The 27,682-nt window shown below is 35.0% G+C and overlaps 1 protein-coding gene and 1 long non-coding RNA gene across 7 annotated transcripts in view; one reads left to right on the forward strand and one right to left on the reverse strand.

Moving 5' to 3' along the window:
• The window catches only part of RICTOR (RPTOR independent companion of MTOR complex 2), a 141,422-nt gene that overhangs the window by 58,618 nt on the left and 55,122 nt on the right, over positions 1-27,682 (forward strand). For all 6 annotated transcript variants that reach the window (XM_032278901.1, XM_032278902.1, XM_032278903.1 and 3 more), the window contains exons 4-7: positions 11,509-11,573; positions 12,447-12,578; positions 17,872-17,935; positions 23,343-23,469. In XM_032278901.1, coding sequence (XP_032134792.1) covers positions 11,509-11,573; positions 12,447-12,578; positions 17,872-17,935; positions 23,343-23,469 — 388 coding nt within the window. The remainder of the gene's footprint in view (positions 1-11,508; positions 11,574-12,446; positions 12,579-17,871; positions 17,936-23,342; positions 23,470-27,682) is intronic.
• LOC116552242 lies at positions 1,090-24,116 on the reverse strand. The gene is made up of 3 exons (XR_004269293.1): positions 24,029-24,116; positions 4,001-4,006; positions 1,090-1,101 (listed from the first exon to the last, which is right to left on the reverse strand). It is a non-coding gene; the product is annotated as an uncharacterized LOC116552242 (long non-coding RNA).

The raw sequence follows: 27,682 nt of genomic DNA on the forward strand, positions 1-27,682 counted from the left end.
GTGCTTGTTAACATTCTTGAACGCACGCGGGTTGTCTGAGTGATAAATTAAGAACGGCTTCAGCTTAAACCCTGCGATGTTCCCACCAAGCATCAGAGTTAGCCTATCCTTAAATGCTTTAAATCCTGGCATGCTTTTGGCCTCTTTGTGACTATAAGTGCGTGCTGGCATCCGTTTCCAAAATAATCCAGTTTCATCAGCATTGAAAATCTGTTCTGCTAGATATCCCTCATCTGTAATTAATTCATCCAGACTATCAACAAACTTACATGCTCCTTCCTCATCCGCTCTTGCTGCTTCTCCAGTCACTCGAACACTATGCATTTAGAATCTTTTCTTGAATCTCTGGAACCAGCCAGTGCTTGCTACAAATTCTTGACTGTAATCTTCTCCAGCACACTCCTTCAGAGTCTGAAATAGACTTCTCGCCTTCAGCTGCACAGTAAAAAGACTTAATGGTGTCCATTTTTGAATTTGATCTTCCATCCAAATATATAGCAATTTCTCCATTTCGTGGATGGGCCCGCTTCGTTGCTTTGTTACAACTGTTGATCGCATGGGTGCAGAACCTTTCACAGCTTCACGAATTCTTTATCTTTCAAAATCGTCGACACAGTCGAGTGTGATAAGTTCGTATCACGTGCAATCACATTCACTTTCTTTCCTCCTTCGTACTGCTTAATTACCTTCATTTTCGTGTCGAGATCGATGGCCTTTCTTTCCTTCTTGGCAGGCTGAGGCGTAGACAAAGACAATTTCCTCTTGGTAGACATCTTGGGAGGGGTTTGATGAAAAATATCCAAGACACAAAACACAAATTGCTGTACCGAGTCTGGGATAACAGTTGAAATGGTGCACGCAGAGATGGTAGTGCTGCCGCAAGCTGGTCCGCAATGTCGTACGCCCAGCTGGGCAACGTTGGCGCTGCCAGACGCGGAGCAGTCGTGGCTAGCGATTGTGGTTGTAAAGTCGAATGGTCGTAAGTTGCATAGGTCGTAAGTCGATCAATACCTGTATATAAATTTATATATGTGTATGTGTGTGTATATGTATACTGACTTGCAGTTTGCAGCTTTCCACACCCCAATATATCATAGAATGCTTTCCTTTCTATATGTATCAGTCTACTTTTTTTGTAGCTGTGAGTGTGAGTGTGTGTGTGTATTTGTGTCTAAATTGTCATATAAAAGACTATGCCATGGAGTTCTAATATGTGAGATAACATTTTTTAAAGTTTGCGTATTATTTCTTTTGCTTATTTAGAAGAACTAAACTTTAGAGTAATACAAGTAAAATGGGAGTAGCATTTAGAACTATCTAGTTTTAACTAGTCATTACGTTTTTAAAAAGATCTTCGTTTTAACAAACATAGTCAATTTTTTAATAATTGGAGATAATTTACAGTTCTGTTGTAACCTTGTCAGAATATAATTGTTCATAGCCCTTTTTGAATATTTTAGTATTTGTGTAAGAAAGTCATGTAGATTTATTATAGCAAATAACAGATTGATTCACTGCTGATAGACATGGATTTTAATAGGCAAACCAGTGACATTATCAAAACCTTTAACCTGCCTTAAAATAAGGTTTATATGATAGTATTTGTTTTGCTTATATAAAAATACAAAGTTTAACATGTTATACAATCATCTTAGCTAAAATATAAAGAAGTTATTTCCCTATATAATTAGGAATACCAAATGTTGGATCCTGATTTCAGACAATATAACCCAGGGGTAGAGACAGTGTCAATTACATGCTGCCGTTCTGTTTTTTCATTCCTATTTTCTTTCAGGTTGGCTTCGTTCTCAGATAAACATTTTCTTTTTTTTTTTTTTTTGAGACAGAGTTTCACTCTTGTTACCCAGGCTGGAGTGCAATGGCGCGATCTCGGCTCACCGCAACCTCTGCCTCCTGGGTTCAGGCAATTCTCCTGCCTCAGCCTCCTGAGTAGCTGGGATTATAGGCACACGCCATCATGCCCAGCTAATTTTTTGTATTTTTAGTAGAGACGGGGTTTCACCATGTTGACCAGGATGGTCTCGATCTCTTGACCTCGTGATCCACCCGCCTCGGCCTCCCAAAGTGCTGGGATTACAGGCTTGAGCCACCGTGCCCGGCCCAGATAAACATTTTCTATAGGACTAAGATACATCATCTTTAATGCTTCTAGTCTTGAAAAGCAGAGAGGAACCCTGTCTTAGCATCTTCGTGTATGAACTCTGATGTTATTTGGTCATATTCAGCTAGGCATTGTGACTGATAGCCAATTTAAAAAAATGCCTGGATGGCATGAGCAGTGCAAAACTTAATGAAAAGTGTAGTGTCTAATAATTTAGCATTTTATGTGACTGTTAAACTAAATCTTACATTTTGTAAAGTTTAACAATTTCTAAACATAGTCAATTATTTGCTTTTAATATATAACAAGCCTATATAATAGGGTAGACAGAATTACATTTTAATGACATATTAATACAGGAGATGGGATGTCACCAGTAATGGCAAAAATAATAGTGAAGAAACTGTTACCTAATGGTTGAAAATTAATTAGCAACTTGATTATTAGCAGAGGCGTCATGAGAGGTCCATGTTTTAACTCATTCTATGTTATTCTATTTCTTTATGTGTTTTTCATAGTATATTAGTCCATTCTCATGCTGCTGTAAAGAACTGCCTGAGACTGGGTTGGTTATTTATTTATTTATTTATTTACTTATTTTGAGACGGAGTTTCACTCATGTTACCCAGGCTGGAGTGCAATGGCGCGATCTCGGCTTACCGCAACCTCCGCCTCCTGGGTTCAGGCAATTCTCCTGCCTCAGCCTCCTGAGTAGCTGGGATTACAGGCATGTGCCACCATGCCCAGCTAATTTTTTGTATTTTTTTTAGTAGAGACGGGGTTTCACCATGTTGACCAGGATGGTCTTAATCTCTTGACCTCGTGATCCACCCGCCTCGTCCTCCCAAAGTGCTGGGATTACAGGCTTGAGCCACCGCGCCCGGCTGAGACTGGGTAATTTATAAAGGAAAGATGTTTAATTGACTCACAGTTCCACAGGGCTGGGGAGACCTAGGGAAACCTATTATCATGGTGGAAGGGAAAGCGAAGATGTCTTTCTTCACATGATGGAAGGAGAGATAAATGAGTGCTGAGTGAAGGAGGAAGGAATCTCCTCATAAAACCACTGATAGTTCTCTCAGAGGACTTTATAAGGGAGAAGGAAGCCCCTAGTAAAATCAGTGATAGTGAGTTCTCTCTCAGATATTACGAGAACTCACTCACTATCACAAGAACAGCATGATGGAAACCACCCCTGTAATTCAATTATTTTCAACTGGTTTCACCCTTGACACATGGATATTATTGCAATTCGAAGTGAGATTTTGGTGGGGACACAAAGCCAAACCTTATAATTCTGCCCCCCTCCCCCAAATCTCATGTCTTCACATTTCAGAACACAAACATGCCCTTTCAGTAGTCCCCCAAAGTTTTATTAATTCATTCCAACAATAACCCGAAAGTCCAAGTCCAAAATTTCATTGGAGACAAGGCAAATCCCTTCCATCTAGAAGCCTGTAAAATCAAAATCAAGTTAGTTACTTTCTAGATACAATGAGGGTATAGGCATTGGCTAAATACACCTGTTCCAAATGGCAGAAATTGGCCAAAATGAAAGAGCTACAGGCCCCATGCAAGTCTGAAACCCAATAGGGCAGTTAATAAACCTTAAAGTTCCAAAATGATCTCTTTTGCCACCATGTCTCACATCCAGGTCACTGATGCAAGAGGCGAGCTCCTATGGCCTTGGGCAGCTCCATCTCTGTGGCTTTGCAGGATACAGTGCCCCTTCTCATCTGCTTTCATGGGCTGGAATTGAGTGCCTGTAGCTTTTACAGGCACACAGTGCAAGCTGTTGGTGGATCTCCCATTCTGGGGTATGGAGGAGAGTGACTCTCTTCTCATAGCTCCACTAGGCAGTGGGGGCTACAGCTCCACATTTCTCTTCCTCAGTGTCCTAGCAGAGGTTCTCCATGAGGGCTTCACCCCTGTAGCAAACTTCTTCCTGTACATCCAGGTATTTTCACACACCCTCTGAAATCTGGATGGAGGTTCCCAAACCTCAGTTTTTGACTTCTGTGCACCCACAGGCCCACCACCATGTGTAAGTCACCAAGGCCTGGGGCTTGCATCCTCTGAAGCAACGGCCTGAGCTCTGTGTTGGCCCCTTTTAGCCACAGCTGGGATACAGGACACCAAGTCTAAGGACTACACAAGGCAGCAAGTCCCTGGGCCTGGCCCAGGAAACCATGTTTCCTCTTAGAACTCTGGGCTTGTGATGGGAGGGGTTGCTGTTAAGATTTCTGACATGCCTTGGAGACATTTTCCCTATTGTCTTGGCAATTAACATTCAGCTCCCATTATTTAATGCAAATTTCTATGGCCAACTTGAATTTCTCCTCAGACAGTGGGTTGTTCTTTTCTGTTGTATCATCAGGTTGCAAATTTTCCAAACTTGTGCTCAACTTCACATGTAAACATGAGTTCCAATTCCAAATTGTATCTTTGTAAATACATAAAACTGAATGCTTTACAGAGCACCCGAGTCATCTCTTGAATGCTTTGCTGCTTAGAAATTTTTCCCGCTAGTTACCCTAAATCATCTCTCTCAAGTTCAAAGTTCCACAGAGCACTAGTGCAGGGGCAAAATGCTGTCAGTCTCTTTGTTACAGCATAGCAAGAATCACCTTTATTCCAGTTTCCAGCAAGTTCCTCATCTGGATCTGAAACCGTCTCAGCCTGGACTTCAATTTCCATATCATTTTCAGCATTTTGGACAAAGCCATTCAGCAAGTCTCTAGGAAGTTCCAAGCTTTCCCACATTTTCCTCTCTTCTTCTGAGCCCTTTAAACTGTTGCAGCCTCTGCCTGTTACCCAGTTCTGAAGTTGCTTACACATTTTGTGTATCTTTACAGCAGTGCCCCACTCTCTGTGGTACCAGTTTACTGTGTTAGTCTGTTCTCACAGCGCTATAAAGGACTGCCTGAGACTGGATAATTTATAAAGGAAAGAGGTTTGACTTGACAGTTCTGCATGGGTGGGGAGGCCTCAGGAAACTTACAGTTATGGCAGAAGGGAAATCAAACACATCATTTTTTACATGGCAGCAGGAGAGAAACATGAGTGCTGAGCAAAGGGGGAATCCCCTTATAAAACCATCAGATCTTATGAGAACTCACTGACAGAAGAGTTTGGGTGTGTTCAGGGTGATATGGTCATAGACAGAACTCACTATCATGTGAACAGCATGGTGGAAACCAGCCCCATGATTCAATTATCTCCACCTGGTCCTGCTCTTGACACATGGGGATTATTACAATTCAAGGTGAGATTTTATGTGAGGACACAGAGCCAAACATCAAATAGAGAAAGAGCTAAAGAATTTAATGTGTACTTTAGGGTTTGGCTATTTAAAGTGAGAGATAACTAGTAAGGTAGTCATCACAAGAAATTTGTATCAAAATCATTCTTATAATATTTTGACATTTATATGTGAACTCTTAGTGATTAACAGTGAATGTATAACATTTCTTTCATAATCCAAAATTTAGAATTCTGTTACTAACTTCTTATTTCCAATATATATGTGAATTTATTTACACATACAAAGTTTAATTGCTAGTTGGGATAATTCTAATTCAAAAGGTATATTTTCATTTAAGACTGATTAAAGCCTTCTTCTCCAATCCTAGAAACAACCCGAAACCATTTAACCATTATTGAAAGTATAGCCCTGACATCTATTACTATTTCTGAAAAATAGGCACTAATTAATGAATACACTATGTTTCTGCCATAATTGTTCTTTTTAGTTATTTATGATTTTCCAGTTTCCAGCTGATTTGACAACTTTCTCGAAAATTTTTCTTGCAGTGGAAATGCATTGACGTTAATAATCAGAAAATGATACTCTTACCTTTTTAAAAGTTGTACACATTTTTTTTAAAGATTATAATACTTTCGAATTATGTTTAACTTTTTCACTAAAACTGCTAACTCTAGGAAATGTTAAGTGGTAAATAGTCATATATTTTTCTGGTCTGAGAAGGTTGATGATTTGAAAATTGTGTTCTCTGAATCTGTGGTTTTCTACAAGGTTGACTGGCAAGTAGGAAAAACATAATGCAGGAAATGAGAGTCAGGTACACACAGGGGAGAAACCAACCCTTTGAAGGACAGGACTTTGTATATTTGTAGAATTTTACAACCTTTCATTTTATTAACATTCATTATTACTGTAGCAGAAGAATGGAAATACTCCCTTTTTAAGCAGTTGAGTTGGTATGTTTAAATTATAGTTTAAGAAAGTAACATTTTTTCCCAGTAAAAGCACAATATTTTACATGTTGCTATAAACAAATACCCTTAATCTTTCTCTATTATATATATTAGAATATTCCCAAGGTTGAAGTAGTCATAACACTGTAAGCTGATCATATTTTTCTTTCTTATTCAATTATGGTACCACATAGTGATAATGTTAGTATTCTGAAATACCTGAGAAATCTTAATTATTATTTTAAGTAGTGAAAGTGCGGTTTTTTGTGTTTTAATTCTTTGAAATGGGCGGTTTTTTAATGATATATTTTTAGTTAGCAGTTCTGGAGTAAACAATAGTTAAATTTGCTTGTTTTATGTATATATAGCCAGGCTGCAGTTCTCCAAACTCTTGATGCCACATTTGAGACTGGAGAATTGAAATAAGATGGTAATACTGAGTTGTTTTTTACTTCCACTCCCTCCCCCAACCCCAACCCTGTGTAAATAATTTCAATACAAAATTATAGTATTATTTTTCACAGTGGGCTCTGGATTCACACTGGTATGATCTGATTTCCAGCTCTACCTCTTAATTACCTCTTTGTCCTTAGGAAGTCATACTAACCTCTCCAAGCCTAGAGAGTAGTTAGAAATACTACTTTTTAGGGTTGAGAAGATTAACAGTCAGTAGTCGTAACTTCTGTGTATGTTAATCAGTACTGTATATAAACTATTCCTAGATTGTGTGATACATGTTTAATTGTGAAAATTTATAAAATACACAAAAACACAGAGAGGAGAATAAATTATCTGTGATTCTGTTTTGTTAAAAAATTTTTGGTGTTAAAATTTTGATGTATACACTTTTTTCAAAAAGTTGTCTTTAAGAAATATATCTTACAGGATCTTTCCCCCTACTTAGCAATAGATTATGCATATTTTTTCTTATGATTATAAATTATTTTAATGGCTTCATAAAGTTCCTCCTTTATAAACATTTTATTCCCATTTCTTTAATTTTGTTAATAATGTCAGCATCTTGTACTTGAACCTACTTTATACTAATAAAATAATTTAAAATATAAATCTCCCAAAGTAGATCTTGATCCTAGTGCATTTTTCCAATTTATTTTATAAACTATTTTCAGCTTTCCATTCCATTACCAATATGTCTTCTTATCTGGTAAAATAATATTTAAAAACAATATTATGTCATTTTTGTGAGTTTCAAATAGATCTTTGGAATTCACATGATTTGGGTTTTAGGAATAATGAATATATGTCATATTTATTTGTCAATTATATTTCTTCAGTAAGTTCCTTGTACATTTTCTTTGCCTGTTCTTTGGGGTCCTTAGAAGTCTTTCCTCAATTTGTTTCAAGCTTTTATAAGGATCTATATTAGTTTGTTAGGTGAGGATGGAATGTTATGAGCTGAACTGTGACTTGTCAAAATTCGTATGTTGAAGTCCTAACCTCCAGCACCTCAGAATGTGATTGTATTTGGAGACAGGAACTTTGAAAAAGGTAATTAAGGGAAAATGTGGTCATATGAGTGGGCCCAATCCAATAGAATCTCTTCCTTATAAAAAGTGTAGATTAGGAGACAGACAAACACATAGGAAGACACAGAAAATAGCCATATGTAAGGCAAGGAGAGAGACTTTGGAAAAAAAAAACAAACAAAAAACAAAACAAAAAAAAAAATAACTCTGCCAGTACGTTGATCTTGTACTTCTGGCCTCCAGAGTTATGTAAAAATAAATTTCTGTTGTTCAAGCTACCTAATCTGTGATATATGTTATGGTAGCCCCTAGCAAACTACATACAGTGCCTTAACCTTTTTCTTACCATATTTGTTGCAAATATTTTTTACTAACACGTTATGTCACTTTTAATTTTAGGTATATAGTTGGTTTTTAGAGGTATAGAAGTTTTCTCTTGTCTCAAAACTTAGAAAATTTTATCTTATTGTTTTAAATATGTAAGTATAAACTCATCATTTTAAATTTTTAACTACTTTAACACTGTACAAGACACTAAAAAGAAAAAAATTGTATTGTTTGAAAGTCTGACGCCTGTTTGTCATATCAGAATTTTAAGGAATGCCAGTATTATAGTATCAGCAGTGTTGCAATATTTGGTAGCAGCTATTCTGATCCTGTCTCCTACCCTATTCTGTTTGGGACTCTTAATTTATTTTATTTTATTTATTATTATTATTATTTTGCCTCAAGAAAAAATTGGACAGGGATTTTTTACAGATATCTTACCAATAGGTACTGAACTTCTATTGTCAGCTTTTTCTTAGGGTCTGTTCTTCTCATAGATGTGATATGATGTGTTTATCACTTTCGTTGGTTTATATTGTATGGTTACAATGTTTACAACTTCATATTGAGAAAGACTATTATTTGGAGACCCTTCTTGGTCTTCAGTGTTAAATAAATGATTTACCTTCTCTTTAATCCATTTCAGTTAGCCCCAATAAATCAATTAAGGACATTATACCTAACTTTTAGGTGAAAGTCAATTCTCCAAAGTCATACCTAGATTAAACTGGCACATATTTATCCAGGTGGCATCCATATATACCAGTATTACACCACCACATTTAATGAAAATTAGGAAAACCTGTCTGAAGGCAGCAGCGAGCTACTCAGGCAACAATAAGTGCAGGCTCCAACCTTTCAGAAAAGGGAGAATCTTGTACAAGTAAGCTGCTTCAACAACTTTTTCCCAGGGGACATTTGCTGATATTAAGTGAGGGCAGGAAACAATATTCAAGCGTTAGGCCCAGGAATACTGTTGCTGAAAGACCAAAGAACAGCACAGAGGTTTTGCTGGAGTCCTGGGTGCGTCAAGCATGAGGAGATTCCCTTAGTTCTTCAGTTGTTTAATCCTGGGGGTACCTGGGGTGATAAACTTAAAACCTTAGTGAAAAAATTTTGAAAATCAGGGAAAGAGCTTGCAAGACAAAATAAATTTTTCATTCTCCTTGGACTAGGTTTCTTAACAATAGGCTTTCAGTTGAAACTTCAGGTGGCAAGGAAAAAGCAGAGGTAGACCTGGTCTTCCCAGGGCAGCCACCCAACCTGGAAGAAGGCTGAACCTTCTGTGGAGACAGATAACACCATTAGATCTTCGCAAGTTTTTATATATAGTCAAAGATTAAGGCGCCACCAAAGGACAGGATTACATGACTAGAACAAAAGGGAAAATAGCTAATAACAAATCCAGAGATGATCCACATCATTCAGGTTTATTAGATGAAATCTACTTTCAGTAACAATCATGTCATGAACATAGAGGATATATGGAGAAAACTGATGTGAAATGAATATCATTAGCACATTTGAGTGGCTAAAAAGATTAAATGGAAATTCAAGAAGGGAATAATACAGTATCTAAATTTAAAAACTCATTAGATACATGTAATAGAAGATTAGACACAACAGAAGACGGGTTAATAGAAAACATTCAGTTGAAGCATTGAGACAAAATGGAAATACACATGAAAACATCTGGCATATATTTAATTGAATTACCAGAGGAGAGTTTAGAGCGAATTGGAGAGAAGTAGTTTTGAAGACATACTGTATATAATTTTTCAAAATTGCAAGAATAGATAAACCCAGAGATTTAAGAAGTTTTGTTTACCCTAAACAGGATAGCTACAAAGGAAACTATACCTAGACACATTGTAATGAGGTTGCTGGAAACCAAAGATAAAGAAAGATGTCTTAAAGAGTGTCTGGAGAGACTGGGTGCAATGGCTCTCATGCCTGTAATGCCAGCACTTTGGGAGGCTGAGGTGGGCAGATCACCTGAGGTCAGGAGTTTGAGACCAGCCTGGCCTCCATCTGTACTAAAAATACAAAAAACTACCTGGGCATGGTGGTGGGCACCTGTAATCCCAGCGACTCGGGAGGCTGAGGCAGGAGAATCACTTGAACCCGGGAGGTGGAGGTTGCAGTGAGCTGAGATCACACCACTGCACTCCAGCTTGGGCAACAGAGCGAGACTCCGTCTCCTAAAAAAAGAGAAAAAGAGTCTGAGAAATGACATGACTTTCAAAAGCGTCAGCAATAACAGTGATGGCAGACTTCACAACTGAAACAATGGGAGCCGTCTTGAAACCATTAGAGGAAAATAGCAGTTAACGTAAACTTCTAAATATCCAGCAAAATATTCTTAAACATGAAAGTAAAAATAAAAATTAAATTTCCAGAGAAATAAAATCCAAGAAATTCATTATCAGCAACCTGGTCTAAAATTAAAACACCAGCAAAACAAGTCAACAGCAACAACAGAGTTCTTCAGGTAGAAGGAAGAATATCCCATTAAGGAACCATCAGAATGACAAATAATGACAAGAGTAAATATGTGAATAAATATAAATTGATATTGACTAAATATTGTAAAAAAAAATGACAGTAATATGGTATAGCTCTTAAAAGGTAGGATAATTGTCAAGTGAAATGTGAGGGGAGAAAGTGAAATTTAGCATTATTGAGGACATGGTGAAGTGATACCTTTTGTTAGATTGTAATAAGTTAGCAATGCATGTTATCTTAATAGTAGTCATTAAAAGAACCATTTTTAAAACAGTAAATTTTTGAGTAAGAAAATGTAATAATAGAAAACAAGTAGTTTTTAAAAAGACAGGAAAGATAAAAGATTAAAGAAACTTAAAAACTGGCAGGTCAAATGAGATGATGATATAAAGATGATATAAATAAAGCTGCCTATTTGAACAGTAGAATCATTTAAAAAATGTTATTAAGCCGGGCGCGGTGGCTCAAGCCTGTAATCCCAGCACTTTGGGAGGCCGAGGCGGGTGGATCACGAGGTCAAGAGATCGAGACCATCCTGGTCAATACGGCGAAACCCCGTCTCTACTAAAAATACAAAAAATTAGCTGGGCATGGTGGCGTGTGCCTGTAATCCCAGCTACTCAGGAGGCCGAGGCAGGAGAATTGCCTGAACCCAGGAGGCGGAGGTTGCGGTGAGCCGAGATCGCGCCATTGCACTCCAGCCTGGGTAACAAGAGCGAAACTGCGTCCAAAAAAAAAAAAAAAGTTATTAAATAAAAATACATTATTTTCCAGCATAAATATATAATTTATTTAAATATAAAGAAACATACAAGACATAAATACACATTTGTTTTGTTTTTCTGACAGCTTCTCTGTGATATTGGCCACAGTGAAGAAAAACTGGGTTTTAACTATGAGGATATCATAATTTGGTAAGTGTATTTTATTCCCCTCTCCCATCCCTTCCAGATTTTGGTAATTTTAATTTTAGTAATTTTAAACTAGAAATAGGATAATACAGCACCTCATATTTGGTTTTGTAGAAATGGTTGCTTGAACATTAGAAAAATTTAAGAGCTACAGTAGTTTTGTTTTTGTGAGTCTTTGTGATATTTTCTAATTGCTAAATATTCACCAAAGTGAATGTTCAAAAATACCTGGACTTCTATAATATAAACTTCTAAATTAAATCTGAAGTTTGCAGACTGAATTTCTCAAATTATTCTCAGGAACAAGAAGAACCTGTAACTCCTGGTCTTACCTAAGAGAAAGTTTGTGCTTATAGCAGACTTACTTGATTTGTCCATGCACACTAATAGAGGCATGTTATATGGTTTTATAATTTCTATGAGGTGCTCTTTGGAATTAAAATTGATATAAAAACGTCTGTGCCTGCTATGGGCATTAATTATTTTTATGATTGATTTAAACCAGTGATTCTTTGGGAGGTATGGAACCAGGTAGTCAGAGAGAGGATATTCGATTCTAGAGACACAAATCATATAGCTTGAAAAAGGCGTATTTAATTTTCCATTGTTTATATAAAATAAAGTACAGAAAGTAGAAAAAACTTAGTAATATTTTCTTGATTGGTAAAAATGTACTAGGAGGCATAAATTTTTAAAAAAGCAGCACTAAATGAAATTGTATGGCTTGGAGTGAATAATTTTTATATGTGTAGAATGCTTTTAGATAGAAGTCCATCAATGACTAGAAATTTTGCATATTTTGGCTGAGGAATAATTTGGTAAGCATGTATTTGAGACCTGTGCAGCAAAACTGATATTTTGTTTGTTTTCATACAGTTTGCGGTTAGCTTTATTAAATGAAGCAAAAGAAGTGCGAGCAGCAGGGCTACGAGCACTTCGATACCTCATCCAAGACTCCAGTATTCTCCAGAAGGTGCTAAAATTGAAAGTGGACTATTTAATAGCTAGGTATATTTCCTAGAGTTATTTATGTTTTTGAAATTTTGTGTTGAGTTTTTAGCATGCCTATCATAAAGTGTACAGATTTTTACTATAGTGTAAGTTTGATGAATTTTGTACACACACACACACACACACACACACACACACACACACACAGAGAGAGACACCAAGTAACAAGATTTAGAACATTTTCAGCATCGCAGTAAAGCTCTGTTGTACCTCTAATCAGTTGTAAACATTATTTTGACTTTTCTCATTGCATACTAGTTTTTCCTGTTCTTGAGCATTGTGTGTTGCAAGTATACAGCACTCTTTTTTTCCTCATTATTATCTTTGTGATTCATCCATGTCGATGTATTTTTTTGTTGTTTTTGCTGTGTAATATTTCATTTTATGAATAGACCACAATTTATTCCATTCTGTTGAAGCTTTTCTGGGTTGTTTTCAGTGTTTGACTCTTCTGAATAAAGCGCCCTGAATATTCTTATAGAAGGCTGTTGGTGGACATATGCACTAATTTCTCTTAGGTATATGTAGAACTAGAACTTCTGGGTCATAAGGTACATGTGTGTTTAGTTTTAGTAGATATTGCTAAATACTTTGCTAAATGATTGCACTGATTTATACTTCTATTATTTATAAGAATTTCAGTCCCCCCATATCCTCATCAACACTTGCTATTTTCAGTTTTTAGTTATATACTTTCTGGTGTGGTTTTTATTGTGGGGTCTCACTGTGGCTTTAACTTGCGTTCCCCGATAAGTGATGATGGTAAACATGTTTCATTTACTTGTTGAAAGTTTGCTTATCCTATCCTTTCCTCATTTGTAAATTGGATTATCTTTTTTGTTATGTAGCCATTCTTGATGTCTTCTGGATGTGGGTCTTTATAGATACATGTATTGAAAATGTCTTCTTTCAGTTTGCCTTGCCTTGTCTTTGAAAGCCTTGCCTTTTCACTCTTTTAATGGGTCTATGATGAACAAAAGTTCATAATTTGTGAAAACCAAAATACTTTTTGGTCTGTTTGGAAGAGATCTATGCTTTCTTTTAAAGGTTTTATTCCTTCACACATGTTTAAGTCTTTGAACCATCTTATTTGATTTGATCTAATTTCATGGTTATGTAAGGTATGAGATAGATGTCAAGTCATGATTCATTTTTATCTTTATGAATATCCAATAAAATTACCACCTTTCATTAAAAACATTTTCATTTCTTGTCTAGATTTATGTCACCTTTGTTGTAAATCGGTTAGTTAAGTAGCAGTCTATTATTGGGTTCTCTGTCCTCTTTAGTTGGTGTATTTTTCTGTCCTTGCACTAGTTTCTCACTGTTTTAAGTACTGCAGTTCTAAAATATGTCTTGGTATCTGTTAATGTGAGTCTGATGTTGCTTCTTCAGGACTATCTTGACTAATCTGGGTCCTGTATTTTCACATAAATTTTAGGATAAGATAGTCCATATCCACGTAACTTGCTGGGATTTTAGTAGGGATTGCACTGATGCTCTAGATTAATTTGGGGTGAATTTACATCTTAATATTTAATTTTCTAAACATCTATTTATTGGAAATTTTGGTTTCTGTCAGCAGTATTTAATAGTGTTTGTTTTTTTGCAGAGGTCCTGAACATATTTATTCAGTTTATTCTAAGATATTTTTATGATAGTATTAATGTAATTTAAAACTTACTCTTTTCTGTTTTTGCTACTAATATTAAAAGAATTAAGGGGAGATACTGACCTCTTATTTAGCAAACTTGCTAAATTTATTTTTCAATTCTGGTTGTTTGTAGATTACTTTGGATTTTCTGTGAATTACAGATAATGTCCATTTTATATCTTCTTTTCCAATCTTTTTCTTTTTCTTGCCTTCCTGCGTGAGTTAGAATATTGCACTGAATAGGAATGATAATAATGGACAAGTTTGTTTTGATCTTGAACTCAGGTGGAAAGCATTGAGTATTTCACCATTATTTATAGTTTCTGTAAGCTTTTACTAGATTTTTTTTACATTTCTAGTTTACATTCTTGAAATACACCACTATTCATGATGTATTGTCCTTTTTACATACAACTGAATTTCATTTGCTAATATTTTATAGATTTTTGCTCCTATGTTTATGAGAGGTATGACCTTTATTTTTCTATTCTTCTAAAGTCTTTGTCTGGTTTTAGTATTGGGAGTATGTTTGTTTCGTAAAACAACTAGGGAAATACGGCTTGTTTTCATATTCTCTGGAAAATATATGTAAGATAATGTATTTTTTTTGTTTGTTTGTTCTACATGATTAGAATTTGTTAAGGGATCTCTCTGACTGGGTTTTCTTTTTCAGCATGTTTTAAAATGATAGACTCAGTTTTTTTTTTTTTTTCACCTATATAGTATGTTCTTACTTTTCTTTTTCTTGTTTTAGCTTTTGAAACTTTGTTGTTACTTTCATATTTAGAATTGCTAAAATAATTAAGCCCAATTCATATTGGGCTTAATTCTTTTACAATTATAAAGTGACCCTCTGTATTTCTAGTAATACTTCTTTTATGAGTATTCATGTCATCTAATAATACATTACCACCTTTATTTTGCCTGGTGTTTGCATGGTATACCTTTTCTTATCCTTTTACTTTTGTTTTTTCTTTACATTTAAGTGCCTTCCCTGTAAATATCATACAGTTTTGGGTTTTTTTTTTTTATATCTAGTTTAAGGAAGTTTATCTTGTTATTAGAGTATTTAGACTATGTCTAGTGGTTTATTATGTGCATGACTTATGGACTTTGTCTACTGTAATTATTTGTCTGTATTTATGAGTTTGTCTTCTCATTACTAGCTTCCTAATACTGGAATTTGTTTGCTCTTTTGCTCCTTGTATTCTATTTGTCACACATGTTCTTTGTTCTTGTATTTTTCCTTTTTTTGTTTCTTTTGAAATAACAAGTAATTTTTTTCCTCTTTTAGTGTCTTGTCGATTAAGTCTTTTCTTCTTTTTAGTAGTTGTCTTAGAGTTTGGAACATGAATCCTTGATATATTAAGTTCTGCCAGTCATCTTTTGTCAGTAAATCCCTCTATTTTGCCTTCATGTTCGAAGGCTGTTTTCACTACTGCTTACTTATTTTTCAGTGCTTCAATTACTGTCTTCTGGATTTCTTTCTTTTATTTTTTTATGGTTGAACAGTAAGTAACTTCTCTTGTTGCTTCTTTGGGATATCTCTTTTTACCTCTGGCTGCTTTAAAGATTGTTTTCCTCTGTTATATATTCTGCCCTATTGACTGGGACTCTCATCTGTACACATGTTGAACTTTTCATTGTCCCACATTTCTGATGCCGTTACTGTGGTTTTCAACCTTTTGTTGTGATGAATCTTTGTACTTCAGTGTGCCTACTCTCTACTTACGTTTATTAAAAATCTGCTTCCCTGCTAGTAAATTACTCTCATGAATTCTCAATTTCAGTTATGACTTTTTATGATTTATTTTGGTTTTATTTAAAGATTTCAAGTCTCTGCTTTATTTCTTCTTTTCTTCTATTTAGCATATTAACCATAGTTATTTTGAAGTGTCCCCTCTGACAACTCCAATATGTGAGTCACCTGTGTTCTATTAGTAGTGCCATTTTCTTTTCTTAGTTTTTGGTTCTTGGTCCTGTTTTATACCATGCCTCATATTGTCTGATAGAATCTGAACATTGGTATTAAAAATGTTGGGACTGGGCTTGGTGGCTCATGCCTGTAATTCTGGCACTTTGGGAGGCCGAGGCAGGCAGATCACTTGAGGCCAAGAGTTTGAGACCAGTCTGGCCAACATGGTGAAACCCCATCTCTACTAAATAAACAAAAATCAGCCAGGCATGGTGGCATGCACCTATAATCCCAGCTACTCAGGAGGCTGAGGCACCAGCTCTGTCTCAAAAGCAAAAAAAAAAAAAAAAAAAAAAACCCCAAACAAAAAAAAAAAAAAAATTGTTGTCTCAGGATCATGTTATTTTCCTTTTAAGAGAGTTAAGTTTTATTCTAGAATGTTGGCTTATTACACTGATTCTGCTAAAGTTTAGATTTGCCTTTGCTCCTAGAAGTGGCTATTTGGGATCTCAAGTTACAGTGTTTATTGAGCAGAATCTTTTTACCTTAACCCGTCTTAAACCCTAACCCATTTCTTAGAGCACTGTGTTCCTGCTGAAGTCTATACTCTGTTCCTTTGTTTTTTTAGAGTGTAATTCTGCTTTTACACAATGCAGATGTTGACAAGTGTCTTGGAGAGAATTCTGCATGCAGATTTTAGTTCACTTCTGTTTTCTTCTCTCAGGGATTTTACCCCTCAACTGCCAGCTACTTTGGCTGTTCTGTAGTTAGACCTATGTCTTTTCAGTACAGCCAGATTACTGCTTTCTGTTAGGACTCTACCCATAAGGCCAGAGATTGACAAATGCACCCAGGGAAAAAGTCTGGTTGAATGTGGAGCTACCTATGCTTCTTTTTTCAGAGATTATTCTTCATTGCCCTTTGAACAGTTGTTTTATACTGTAAAGTTCTTTTTTTTTTTTTTTTTGGACATTTATGGTAGTTTTTGGCAGGATACTGAGGACCTCGCATCTCTATCATGGCCAGGAATGGAATTCTGTGTCCATTTATATTTTAATAGAATTGCCTTAGATTAATTGTATTCAGATAGAAGAAATGCTTTTTGAATAGCAAACTATCTATATATAAAGTATTGATTAGAGTAATGAACTGCCTAAAAAAAACTTATACTTCTACATAAATAAAAGATGTTCAAAATTCGATAATTTAATTAATTTTACAAAGAAATGTCAGTTTGGTGATATTTGTTTGGACATCAATATTTGAAGTGAATTCAGAATTCAAATTATATTTTGGTAAAATAGAATTTTTATGGATAGTGCATAATTTCGCTTAAGCCCTGCTTAAAATCTGAATTAAATGAAAACAGCCTTGAACTATTGTTCTTTACAATTTTCATAAAATGTCTGAATTTTATCATGGATAAGGGAATTTTTTTAGTAGATTTTTTATACTTTATGTTTATTTTTTTCTTTATAAATAGATGCAGTCTTATAAATTACTGTTCTTTCCTGAGGTTTTAAAAGAAAAAATTGGTCTTTTAAATGACATATTTAACACTAGAGATATTAATTAAATATATGCTGGTACTGAGAAATCGTATACTAAAACTTTAATATACCATATAGACATTGTGAAAATGAGTCTCATCTAGCAGTATTATTATACAAAAAGTTGTTAACAGAATTTTATCAATGATTAATATTTTGTGTATTGTTTAGGTGCATTGACATACAACAGAGCAACGAGGTAGAGAGGACACAAGCACTTCGATTAGTCAGAAAGGTATGCTCTATGGTGAGAGTAAAAGGCAAATATATGGTTTTTATGTTTACATTTTAAAATTAGACTGTTTTGTGAAATCTTTATTAAGATTAAAAACTAAACTTTTATTAAACATTTTTATTACAGTTATATATTAAATTCATTAAACTTGGAGGTAAACATAAATATTTTGTGAAATTCTATGTGATTGGGTATAGCTAGGACATTATTTCTTATAAAATGTTTATTGTGAAGAATATTTCTTCCTCCAGTAGACATGTAAATGTAATTAGCGCTTCGATAAGTTACTGGAGAGAGAGGATTGCTTGCTCCCCATACTGATTTTCTCTTAATTGCATACTTAGAGTTAAAACTATTAAATGGATGTCACAGATAGAAGTTTATTGTTTTAAAGATGAATTTGGATACAGTCTGTGGGCAGTTCCAATAAACAATTCAGGCCCTTGTACAGGATAAAAGGTCATAGCCTAAACTCCCCAAGATTGAGTGTTAAGAACAAACCATAATGCTTCTCTTGAGAGGCCTTCAGGGAGTGCTTTGTTATTTTACTTCATACCCTAATGGTGGAAGGAAGAGTGTGAACTGAGAGTAAATTTGGTTGGGACTCAGCCTGAGTGAGATAAGTGTCATATTTCATCTTAATGTTTCATGAGAATCATGAAATATATGTTTGTTTGCACAAAGATATCGAAAAATATTTACCAGTTGAATTTTCTAGTTCTTTTTTTTCCCCCTTCCTTTCAATTCAGTACATGTTCCAAAATGATGTACTTTTCAACTCCTGTGTTAGCTAGGGTTCCCTATTTTTCCCTTTTCTTAAAATTGTCTACCTTGTAGTTAGTAATAGTACCCACAGGTGAGCATAGTACCCACAGTTGAGCTTGGAAAGGAACAAGCAAATGGATGTGCTCAGTCTTAAAAGAAGTGTGATATTCTACTAAGAATGATACTGGAGATAGATTAGGAGACTGTTGTTATGGGTGAACTGTTACACTAGGATTGTAATTTGACTTTTCAGATTCAGATTTTAAAAATGTATGGTTTTTATTTATACAGTTCTTCTTCTTTGACTGAGAATTCAAGATAAAACAAAATTTGTTTTTGAAGAACCTAGAACAATTTTTTTGATTATTTGGGTTATATTTGTCAGTGTTTATCATATTAGGAATGAAAATATATATTAATATGTTTAATAAACATTAAATACAACATTCTTATGAAAACTGTATTTTTTTTCTTTTTTCAATAGTTTTTGGGGAGCAGGTGGTTTTTGGTTACATGGATAACTTATGTAGTAGTGATTTCTGACATTTTTGTGTACGTATCACCCAAGCAGTGTACATTGTACCCTGTATGTAATCTTTTTATACTTCACCTCCTCCCAAACTCCCCCACCTCCAGTCCCCAAAGTTCGTTATATCATTCTTATGCCTTGGCATCCTCATAGTTTAGCTCCCACTTATAAGAAAGGAACGTGAAATATTTGGTTTTTCATTCCTGAGTTAACTTGACTTAGAGTAATGACCGCCAGCTCCATCCAGTTGCTTTAAAAAACATTATTTCAATTGCTTTTATGGCTGAGTAATATTCCATAGTGTATAACACCACATTTTCTTTATCTACTCATTGGTTGATGGACACTTAGGAATGCCTGTATTTTCCAAAAAATAAAATTAATGAGAAGAGTGCTGTTGTTTCAGAGTTTTGCAACTCTCTTTAATTTTGTTTTGATATACAAGTCAGCTGGATTATCATATTTGCTTCTGCATTCAGTCTGTTATGATTACACATGTGGTGGAGTCCCTGGAAAACTTTAATACACATTTGTGAGAAAATAAAGGTAAAAAGAACAAATAATGTCTTTTTATTGCTATGCAGAATCTCTGAAAATATCTTAAGGACCCTCAGAATTTCCTGGTCTACATTTTGAGCATCACTGCTCTAGAGACTGCTGTTGGAAGAAAAGACAATTTCAAATGGATTCAGACAAATAAATTCAACTTGGGATTTTATAGTAATTGTTTTACTTCAATTTTTCATTTTTGCAAAAGTTAAAGTTGAATTTAAAGTAGCTCAGTTTTTAATTGCTTAAAAATAATTTAATAGCACCGTAACAAAAGTATCATTTCATTTGGTTGTCTTCTTAGATGCAGAGTAGTTGACTCACATACATTTGTGAATCGTCGAAGAGGAAAATCGCTGGTATTTGGTAGTGGGGTATAGAATCAGAGGAAGAATTGTGGCACAGGGCCTTTTCTTGGTTTAAGCTAAAAAGGTTAGAGTGAGAGCACATTTGCTGAACGAACAGTGGCCTCTATCGGCCAGAGAAACTGTAATTTCATTAGTACTTTTAGTATCTGAAGCACGCTTTTTTTTTTTTTTTTTTTTTTTTTTTTTAACTAATTTTTTTTTTTTAACTAAAATCGTGGCAACTGAATGACAGGTTGAGTATTTCTTATCCAAAGTGCTTGGGACCTGAAGTATTTCCCATTTTGGATTTTTTTGGAGTTTTGGAATATTTTTATATACACAATAAGATCAGGTGAATGAGACCTAAATCTAAACACAGAATTTATTTATGTTTCATATACACCTTGTACACATATCTTGAAGGTAATTTTATATAATACTTTTAAGACTTTTGTGAATGAAACAAAGTTTATATACATTGAATCATCAGAAAGCAAAGCTATCAGATGCTGAATTTCCTACTTCTGGCATCATGTCAGTTGTTCAAAAAGTTTTTGATTTTGGAGCATTTTGGATTTTCAGATTAGGGATGCTCAACCTGCAGTAGAAATTAATGTTTAATACTATAATTACTATATCACTGAAGTTTTTTTTTGTATGCATTCCAAAAAGTCTTAAAATTTGTAGTAAAAGTATTAGTCTACTATATCTTAAAGGATAAGGAAAAACATTTTTTGCTTTAGGATAACTTACACTATAATTAAGGAATTCTTATGTTACTTTTTCTCTTATTTTACCCATCTCATTCATTTGGAAATTTTCTGTCTTTTTGCTGTTTTCTTTTCCATGTTTTTAATTTTTTCTGTCTCCCCATTCCGATGCAGGCAGCTCTTCCCTGGCTTTATCTCTCTCATTTTTAGTGTAATTTTTCTACTAGTTAGTTGTTACTATTCTTTTCCTAATCTTATTTAAATTCTACCTGTTACCCACTTAATTTGAGCTGTCATTTTCTTCATATATAATTTTTTTATTCATGTAATAAGGAATTAATTCCACAAACATTTTACATTTGAAAGAGATTCATTGGGTGGAATCACATGCCCTTGATACATAGCAAAATAGTGGCAAAGCCAGAGCAAGAGCCTTCTTCTCTGAGATTTCCAGACCTACATTGACCCATGAGTTTTAAGTACAACTTGCCTACTTTGGCCTTCAGAGCCCAGTTTTGGTCCAACCAACCATTTCTGTCTGTCATGTCTTATGCCACCATGTGTAGACAAACTACCCACCATTGCCACCACAATTGTTACTTCTTCCTACTCTTCATTTCCAGCCCTTCTCACCTTACGTCAGTCTTCTAGTCTCAGCTCAAATATTAGATATTCCCCTTAGATAACTCAGTGCTTCTCTAATGCCTTTGTGTCAGTTCCACAAATTTATTACCTAGTCATGATCTTTAATTTGTTTTATATGTCTGTCCTGTCATGCCAGAAAGATTACTGAATTTTGCAGTTTTAACAGTGACAGCATTCTATGGCCTCTCCATTATGGAGCATTCATTGATTTATGAGGAAAGCATTCTGTGATTTACACACAACTTAAGAGTTTCTTTGCATGTATTTCCCTGGAAATAAGAGTGGTTTTATTTGTAAAAATTTTATGTATCTCTTTCATAGCACAATCTGTTAAGTAAGTATATGTTTAGTAGACACATCTAGAATTTTATACTTGAAACTCTGGAAATCATCTGTTCATACATGTCTTCATTTTACAAATGAGGAAACTGAGGCACAGAGGATTGGTTTAGTCAAGGTAACATAGTTTATTAATAGTTGACTTAATTCTAAAAACCATTTTGCCTGTTTTTTTAGCCAGCTCTTTACAGAATATATTACATGCGTTTTGCTGCTTGGAGAAATTTTCTTGTAAGCTCCTTAGAATAATAATAAATCAAAAAGTATTAAGAAAGCTAATGTCATAAGATGTCAGAATTCTTTCACCCAGAAAGATAAATTTCCTATACCTCCTTGCTTCTCCCTTTCTTCTTCTTTTTCAATTAATTGAAAAAAAAAACTGACTTAGAAATGAATGTGAACGCTTTTGTAGATTCAACGGTTATTGGAAATGTATTTGTTTTATGGTTGTAGAATGGTATTCTATAATTTCAGGTGAACTTTGTAATGTTTCTTATTGATGCTTAAATGACATAAATCGTTTATAGCTACTTAAACAGATCTTTCTTTTGATCCTGTGTAAGACTTAACTGTATATCTTTCATTTAGTTATATTGCATCCTCTAATTGTTTTATCTCACAAGTTTTGTTTTTTCAACAGGACAATAAATCCAGTGCCATCTGGATCAGATTAATTTTCTCTAATATTTTATTACCACACAAACAAAATATTTTTATTTCCATTCCAGGAGCCTGCTATGTTGAAATTCTTAGTTTGCAAAAGAGTCTTTATTTATGAAACAATAATTAACTATGTAATTTTCTTTCTGTTTTCCAAATCAAAGACATATGTTACCGATTTTCAGTATTCCAAATATGTTATTGACAGACCTTTCATTTAATGTGAGATTCATATACAATTTTATTACATAAGATTTCCATCAGGATTTTTTAAATATTAAAAATAGATTTGGATTATGAACTCTGCTTTCTGGAATGGCAACATGGGGAAAGTAACTAGAGAGGAAGGAGATCATTAGATATCTGTTGCAGTAGTCAGAGTGAGAGTGAGGGCCCAAGTCAAAACAATTAATTTGATGAGGATAGGGGAGTAGAGATAAAGATGTTATTGAAGTAAATTGGTAGGATTTGGTGATGATGGTATATGGAGAAATAGGATTGTAATAGTACGGTAGTTTATTGACTACTGTCGTCACCCCTGGTTTACCTTACCTAGAGACTGAAAAACTGTTTAAGATTTAGTCCCTATTCTACAGTAATTTAAAATCTTAGAACATTTGGTTAACGAATTTATAGTCTGTACTGCTAGAAAAAAATTTAACACATTTTCCGTAGTAACAGCTATTAACATTTGTTATGTCAGTTGTTAGTTGTATTAATCTTTTGAAATATCCAGAAGAAGCACAAGATTAAAATTGGTGCCTAGATCTTATTCTGTGTTATTAACTACCTCAGTCTGAACAAAATAGGTTTAAGAAATGTGTTACTAAAGTAACTTCTTTTTCTGATTCCTTCTGTTACAGATGATTACTGTGAATGCTTCCTTGTTTCCTAGTTCTGTAACCAACTCCTTAATTGCAGTTGGAAATGATGGACTTCAAGAAAGAGACAGAATGGTCCGAGCATGCATTGCCATTATCTGTGAACTAGGTCAGAATTTTCTTCAAATAATAAAAATGTAACATTTTAGAAAGGATATGTAACTACACACACACACACACACACACACACACACACACACACACACATTTTATTATACTTTAAGTTCTGGGATATATGTGCAGAATTTGCAGGTTTGTTATATTGGCATAAACGTGCCATGGTGGTTTGTTGCACCTATTAAACCATCATCTACATTAGATGTTTCTCCTTATCCTATCCCTCCCCTACTCCCCAACCCACCGACAGGCCCCAGTATGTGATGTTCCCCTCCCTGTGTCCATGTGTTCTCATTGTTCAGCTCCCACTTATGAGTGAGAATATTCAGTGTTTGGTTTTCTGTTTCTGTGTTAATTTGCTGAGAATGATGGTTTCCACCTTCATCCATGTCCTTATGTCCCTGCAAAGGACATTAACTTATCCTTTTTAATGGCTGCATAATATTCCATGCTATATATGTGCCACATTTTCTTCATCTACTCTATCATTGATGGGCATTTGGGTTGGTTCCAAGTCTTTGCTATTGTGAATAGTGCTGTAATAAACATACGTTTTCATGTGTCTTTACGGTAGAATTATTTATAATCCTTTCGGTACATACCCAGTAATGGGATTGCTGGGTCAAATGGTATTTCTATTTCTAGATCCTTGAGGAATGTCCACTCTGTCTTCCACAGTTTACACTCCCACCAACAGTGTAAACGCATTCCTATTTCTCCACATTGTCTCTAGCATCTGTTGTTTCCTGACTTTCTAATGATCACCATTCTAACTGGCTTGAGATGGTATCTCATTGTGGTTTTGATTTGCATTCTCTAATGACCAGTGATGACGAGCTTTTTTCATGTTTGTTGGCCGCATGCATGTCTTCTTTTGAGAAGTGTTTGTTCATATCCTTTGCCCACTTTTTGTTGGGGTTGTTTTTTCTTGTAACTGTGTTTACGTTCTTTGTAGATTTTGGATATTAGCCCTTTGTCAGATGGATAGATTGCAAAATTTTTTTCCCATTCTGTAGGTTGCCTATTCACTCTGATGATAGTTTCTTTTGCTGTGCAGAAGCTTTTTAGCTAGTTAGATCCCATTTGTCAATTTTGGCTTTTGTTGCTATTGCTTTTGGTGTTTTAGTAATGAAGTCTTTGCCCATGCCTATGTCTTGAATGGTATTGCCTAGGTTTTCTTCTAGAGTTTTTATGGTTTTAGGTTTTACATTGAAGTCTTTAATCCATCTTGAATTCATTTTTGTGTAAGGTGTAAGAAATGAGCCCAGTTTCAGTTTTCTGCATATGGCTAGCCAGTTTCCCCCATACCGTTCCTTTCCCCATTGCTTGTTTTTGTCAGGTTTGTCAAAGATCAGATGGTTGTAGATGAGTGGCGTTATTTCTGAGGCCTCTCTTGTGTTCCATTGGTCAATATCTCTGTTTTGTTACCAGTGTCATCCTGTTTTGGTTATTGTAGCCTTGTAGTATAGTTTGAAGTCAGGTAGTGTGATGCCTCCAGCTTTGTTCTTTTTGCTTAGGATTGTCTTGGCTATACGGGCTCTTTTATGGTTCCATGAAATTTAAAGTAGTTTTTTTGTAATTCTGTGAAGAAAGTCAATGGTAGCTTGATGGGGATAACATTGACTCTATAAATTACTTTGGGCAGTATGGCTATTTTCCCAATATTGATTCTTCCTATCCATGAGCATGGAATGTTTTTCCATTTGTTTGTGTCTTCTCTTATTTTCTTGAGCAGTGGTTTGTAGTTCTCCTTGAAGATGTCCTTCACAACCCGTGTAAGTTGTATTCCATTCTCTTTGTAGCAACTCTGAATGAGAATTCCCTCATGATTTGGCTCTCTGATTGTTTATTATTGTTATGTAGGAATACTTAATGATTTTTGCACATCGATTTTGTATCCTGAGACTTTGCTGAAGTTGCTTATCAGCTTAAGGAGATTTTGGGCTGAGGCGATGGGGATTTCTAAGGAGACCTGTCTCACATGCAAAGACACACATAGACTCAAAAGGATAAAATCTGTTTTATCAGAGACTAAAATTGCAACACATGCGTTTTCTTGCTTTCCATTTGCGTGGTAAGCAAGGAATATTTCCAGGCAAATGGAAAGCAAGAAAAAGCAAGGGTTGCAATTCTCGTCTCTGATAAAACAGATTTTAAACCAACAAAGAACCAAAAAAGACAAGGGCATTACATAATGGTAAAGAGATCAGTGCAACAAGAAGAGCTAACTATCCTAAATATATATGCATCCAATACAGGGGCACCCAGATTCATAAAGCAAGTTCTTAGAGACCTACATAGAGACTTAAACTCCCACACAATAATAGTGGGAAACTGTAACACCCCACTGTCAATATTAGATCAACAAGACAGAAAATTAACAAGGATGTTTATGACTTGAACTCAGCTCTGGTACAGGCGGACCAAACAGACATCTACAGAGATCTCCACCCCAAATCAACAGAATATACATTCTTCTCAGCACCACATTGCTCTTATTCTAAACTTGATCACTTAATTGGAAATAAAACACTCCTCAGCAAATGCAAAAGAACAGAAATCATAATAGTCTCTCAAACCGCAGTGTAATCAAATTAGAACTCAGGATTCAGAAACTCACTCAAAACTGCACAACTGCATGGAAACTGAACAACCTGCTTCTGAAAAACTACTGGGTAATAATGAAACTAAGTCAGAAATAAATAAGTATTTTGAAACCAGTGAGAACAAAGACACAGTGTACCAGAATCTTTGGGTCACAGCCAAAGCAGTGTTTAGAGGGAAATTGATAGCACTAAATGCCCACAGGAGAAAGTAGGAAAGATCTAAAATTGACACCCTAATATCACAATTAAAAGAACTAGAGAAGCAAGAGCAAACAAATTCACAAGCTAACAGAAGATAGGAAATAACTAAGATTAAAGCAGAAATGAGAGAGATATAGGCAAGAAAAACCCTTCAAAAAAATCAGTGAATCCAGGAGCTGGATTTTTGAAAAGATTAACAAAATAGATAAACTGCTAGCCAGCCAGACTAATAAAGAAAAAAAGACAGAAGAATCAAATAAACACAAAAAATGATAAAGGGGATATCATCACCGATCCCACAGAAATACAAACTACCATCAGAGAATACTATAAACACCTCTACACAAATAACGTAGAAAATCCAGAAGAAAGTGATAAATCGTTGGACACATATACCATCCCAAGACTAAACCAGGAAGAAATCAAGTCCCTGAATAGACCACTAACAGTTTCTGAAATTGAGGCAGTAATTAATAGCCTTAAATCTTTGGACACATATACCATCCCAAGACTAAACCAGGAAGAAGTCAAATCCCTGAATAGACCACTAACAGTTTCTGAAATTGAGGCAGTAATTAATAGCCTATCAATCAAAAAAAGCCCAGGACCAGATGAAATCACAGCCAGATTCTACCAGAGGTACAAAGAGGAGCTGGTACTATTCCCTCTGAGACTGTTCCAAATAATAGAAAAAGAGAGACTCCTCCCTAACTCATTTTAGGAGGCCAGCATCATCCTGATACCAAAACCTGGCAGAGACACAACTAAAAAAGAAAATGTCAGGCCAGTATCTCTGATGAACATTGATGCGAAAATTCTCAATAAAATACTGGCAAACTGAATCCAGCAGCACATCAAAAAGCTTTTCTACTGTGATCAGTCGGCTACATCCCTGAGATGTGCAAGACTGGTTCAGCATATGCAAATCAATAAACATAATCCGTTACATAAACAGAACCAATGACAAAAAACACATGATTATCTCAATAGATACAGAAATGGCCTTTGATAAAATTCAACACCCCTTTATGCTAAAAACTCTTAATAAACTAGGTATTGGTGGAATGTATCTCAATAATAAGAGCTATTTATGACAAATCCACAGCCAGTATACTGAATGGCAAAACCTGGAACAGTCCCTTTGAAAACTGGCACAAGACAAAGATGCCCTCTCTCACTACTTCTATTCCACATAGTGTTGGAAGTTCTGGCTAGGACAATCAGGCAAGAGAAAGAAATAAGGGGTTTTCAGATAAGAAGAGTGGAAGTCAAATTTTCTCTGTTTGCAGCTGACATGATTGGATATATAACATTTTTAAGGCCTTTAATACATGAATTATTTAGGTATAAAAATATGAAAAAGTAGTACATGTCTGATAGGGAAGTAGAGAACTTGTT

Source organism: Sapajus apella, unplaced genomic scaffold (genome assembly GCF_009761245.1).
Source record: "Sapajus apella isolate SASKATOON/1434 unplaced genomic scaffold, GSC_monkey_1.0 scaffold11, whole genome shotgun sequence".
In the NCBI taxonomy this organism is placed as follows: domain Eukaryota; kingdom Metazoa; phylum Chordata; class Mammalia; order Primates; family Cebidae; genus Sapajus; species Sapajus apella.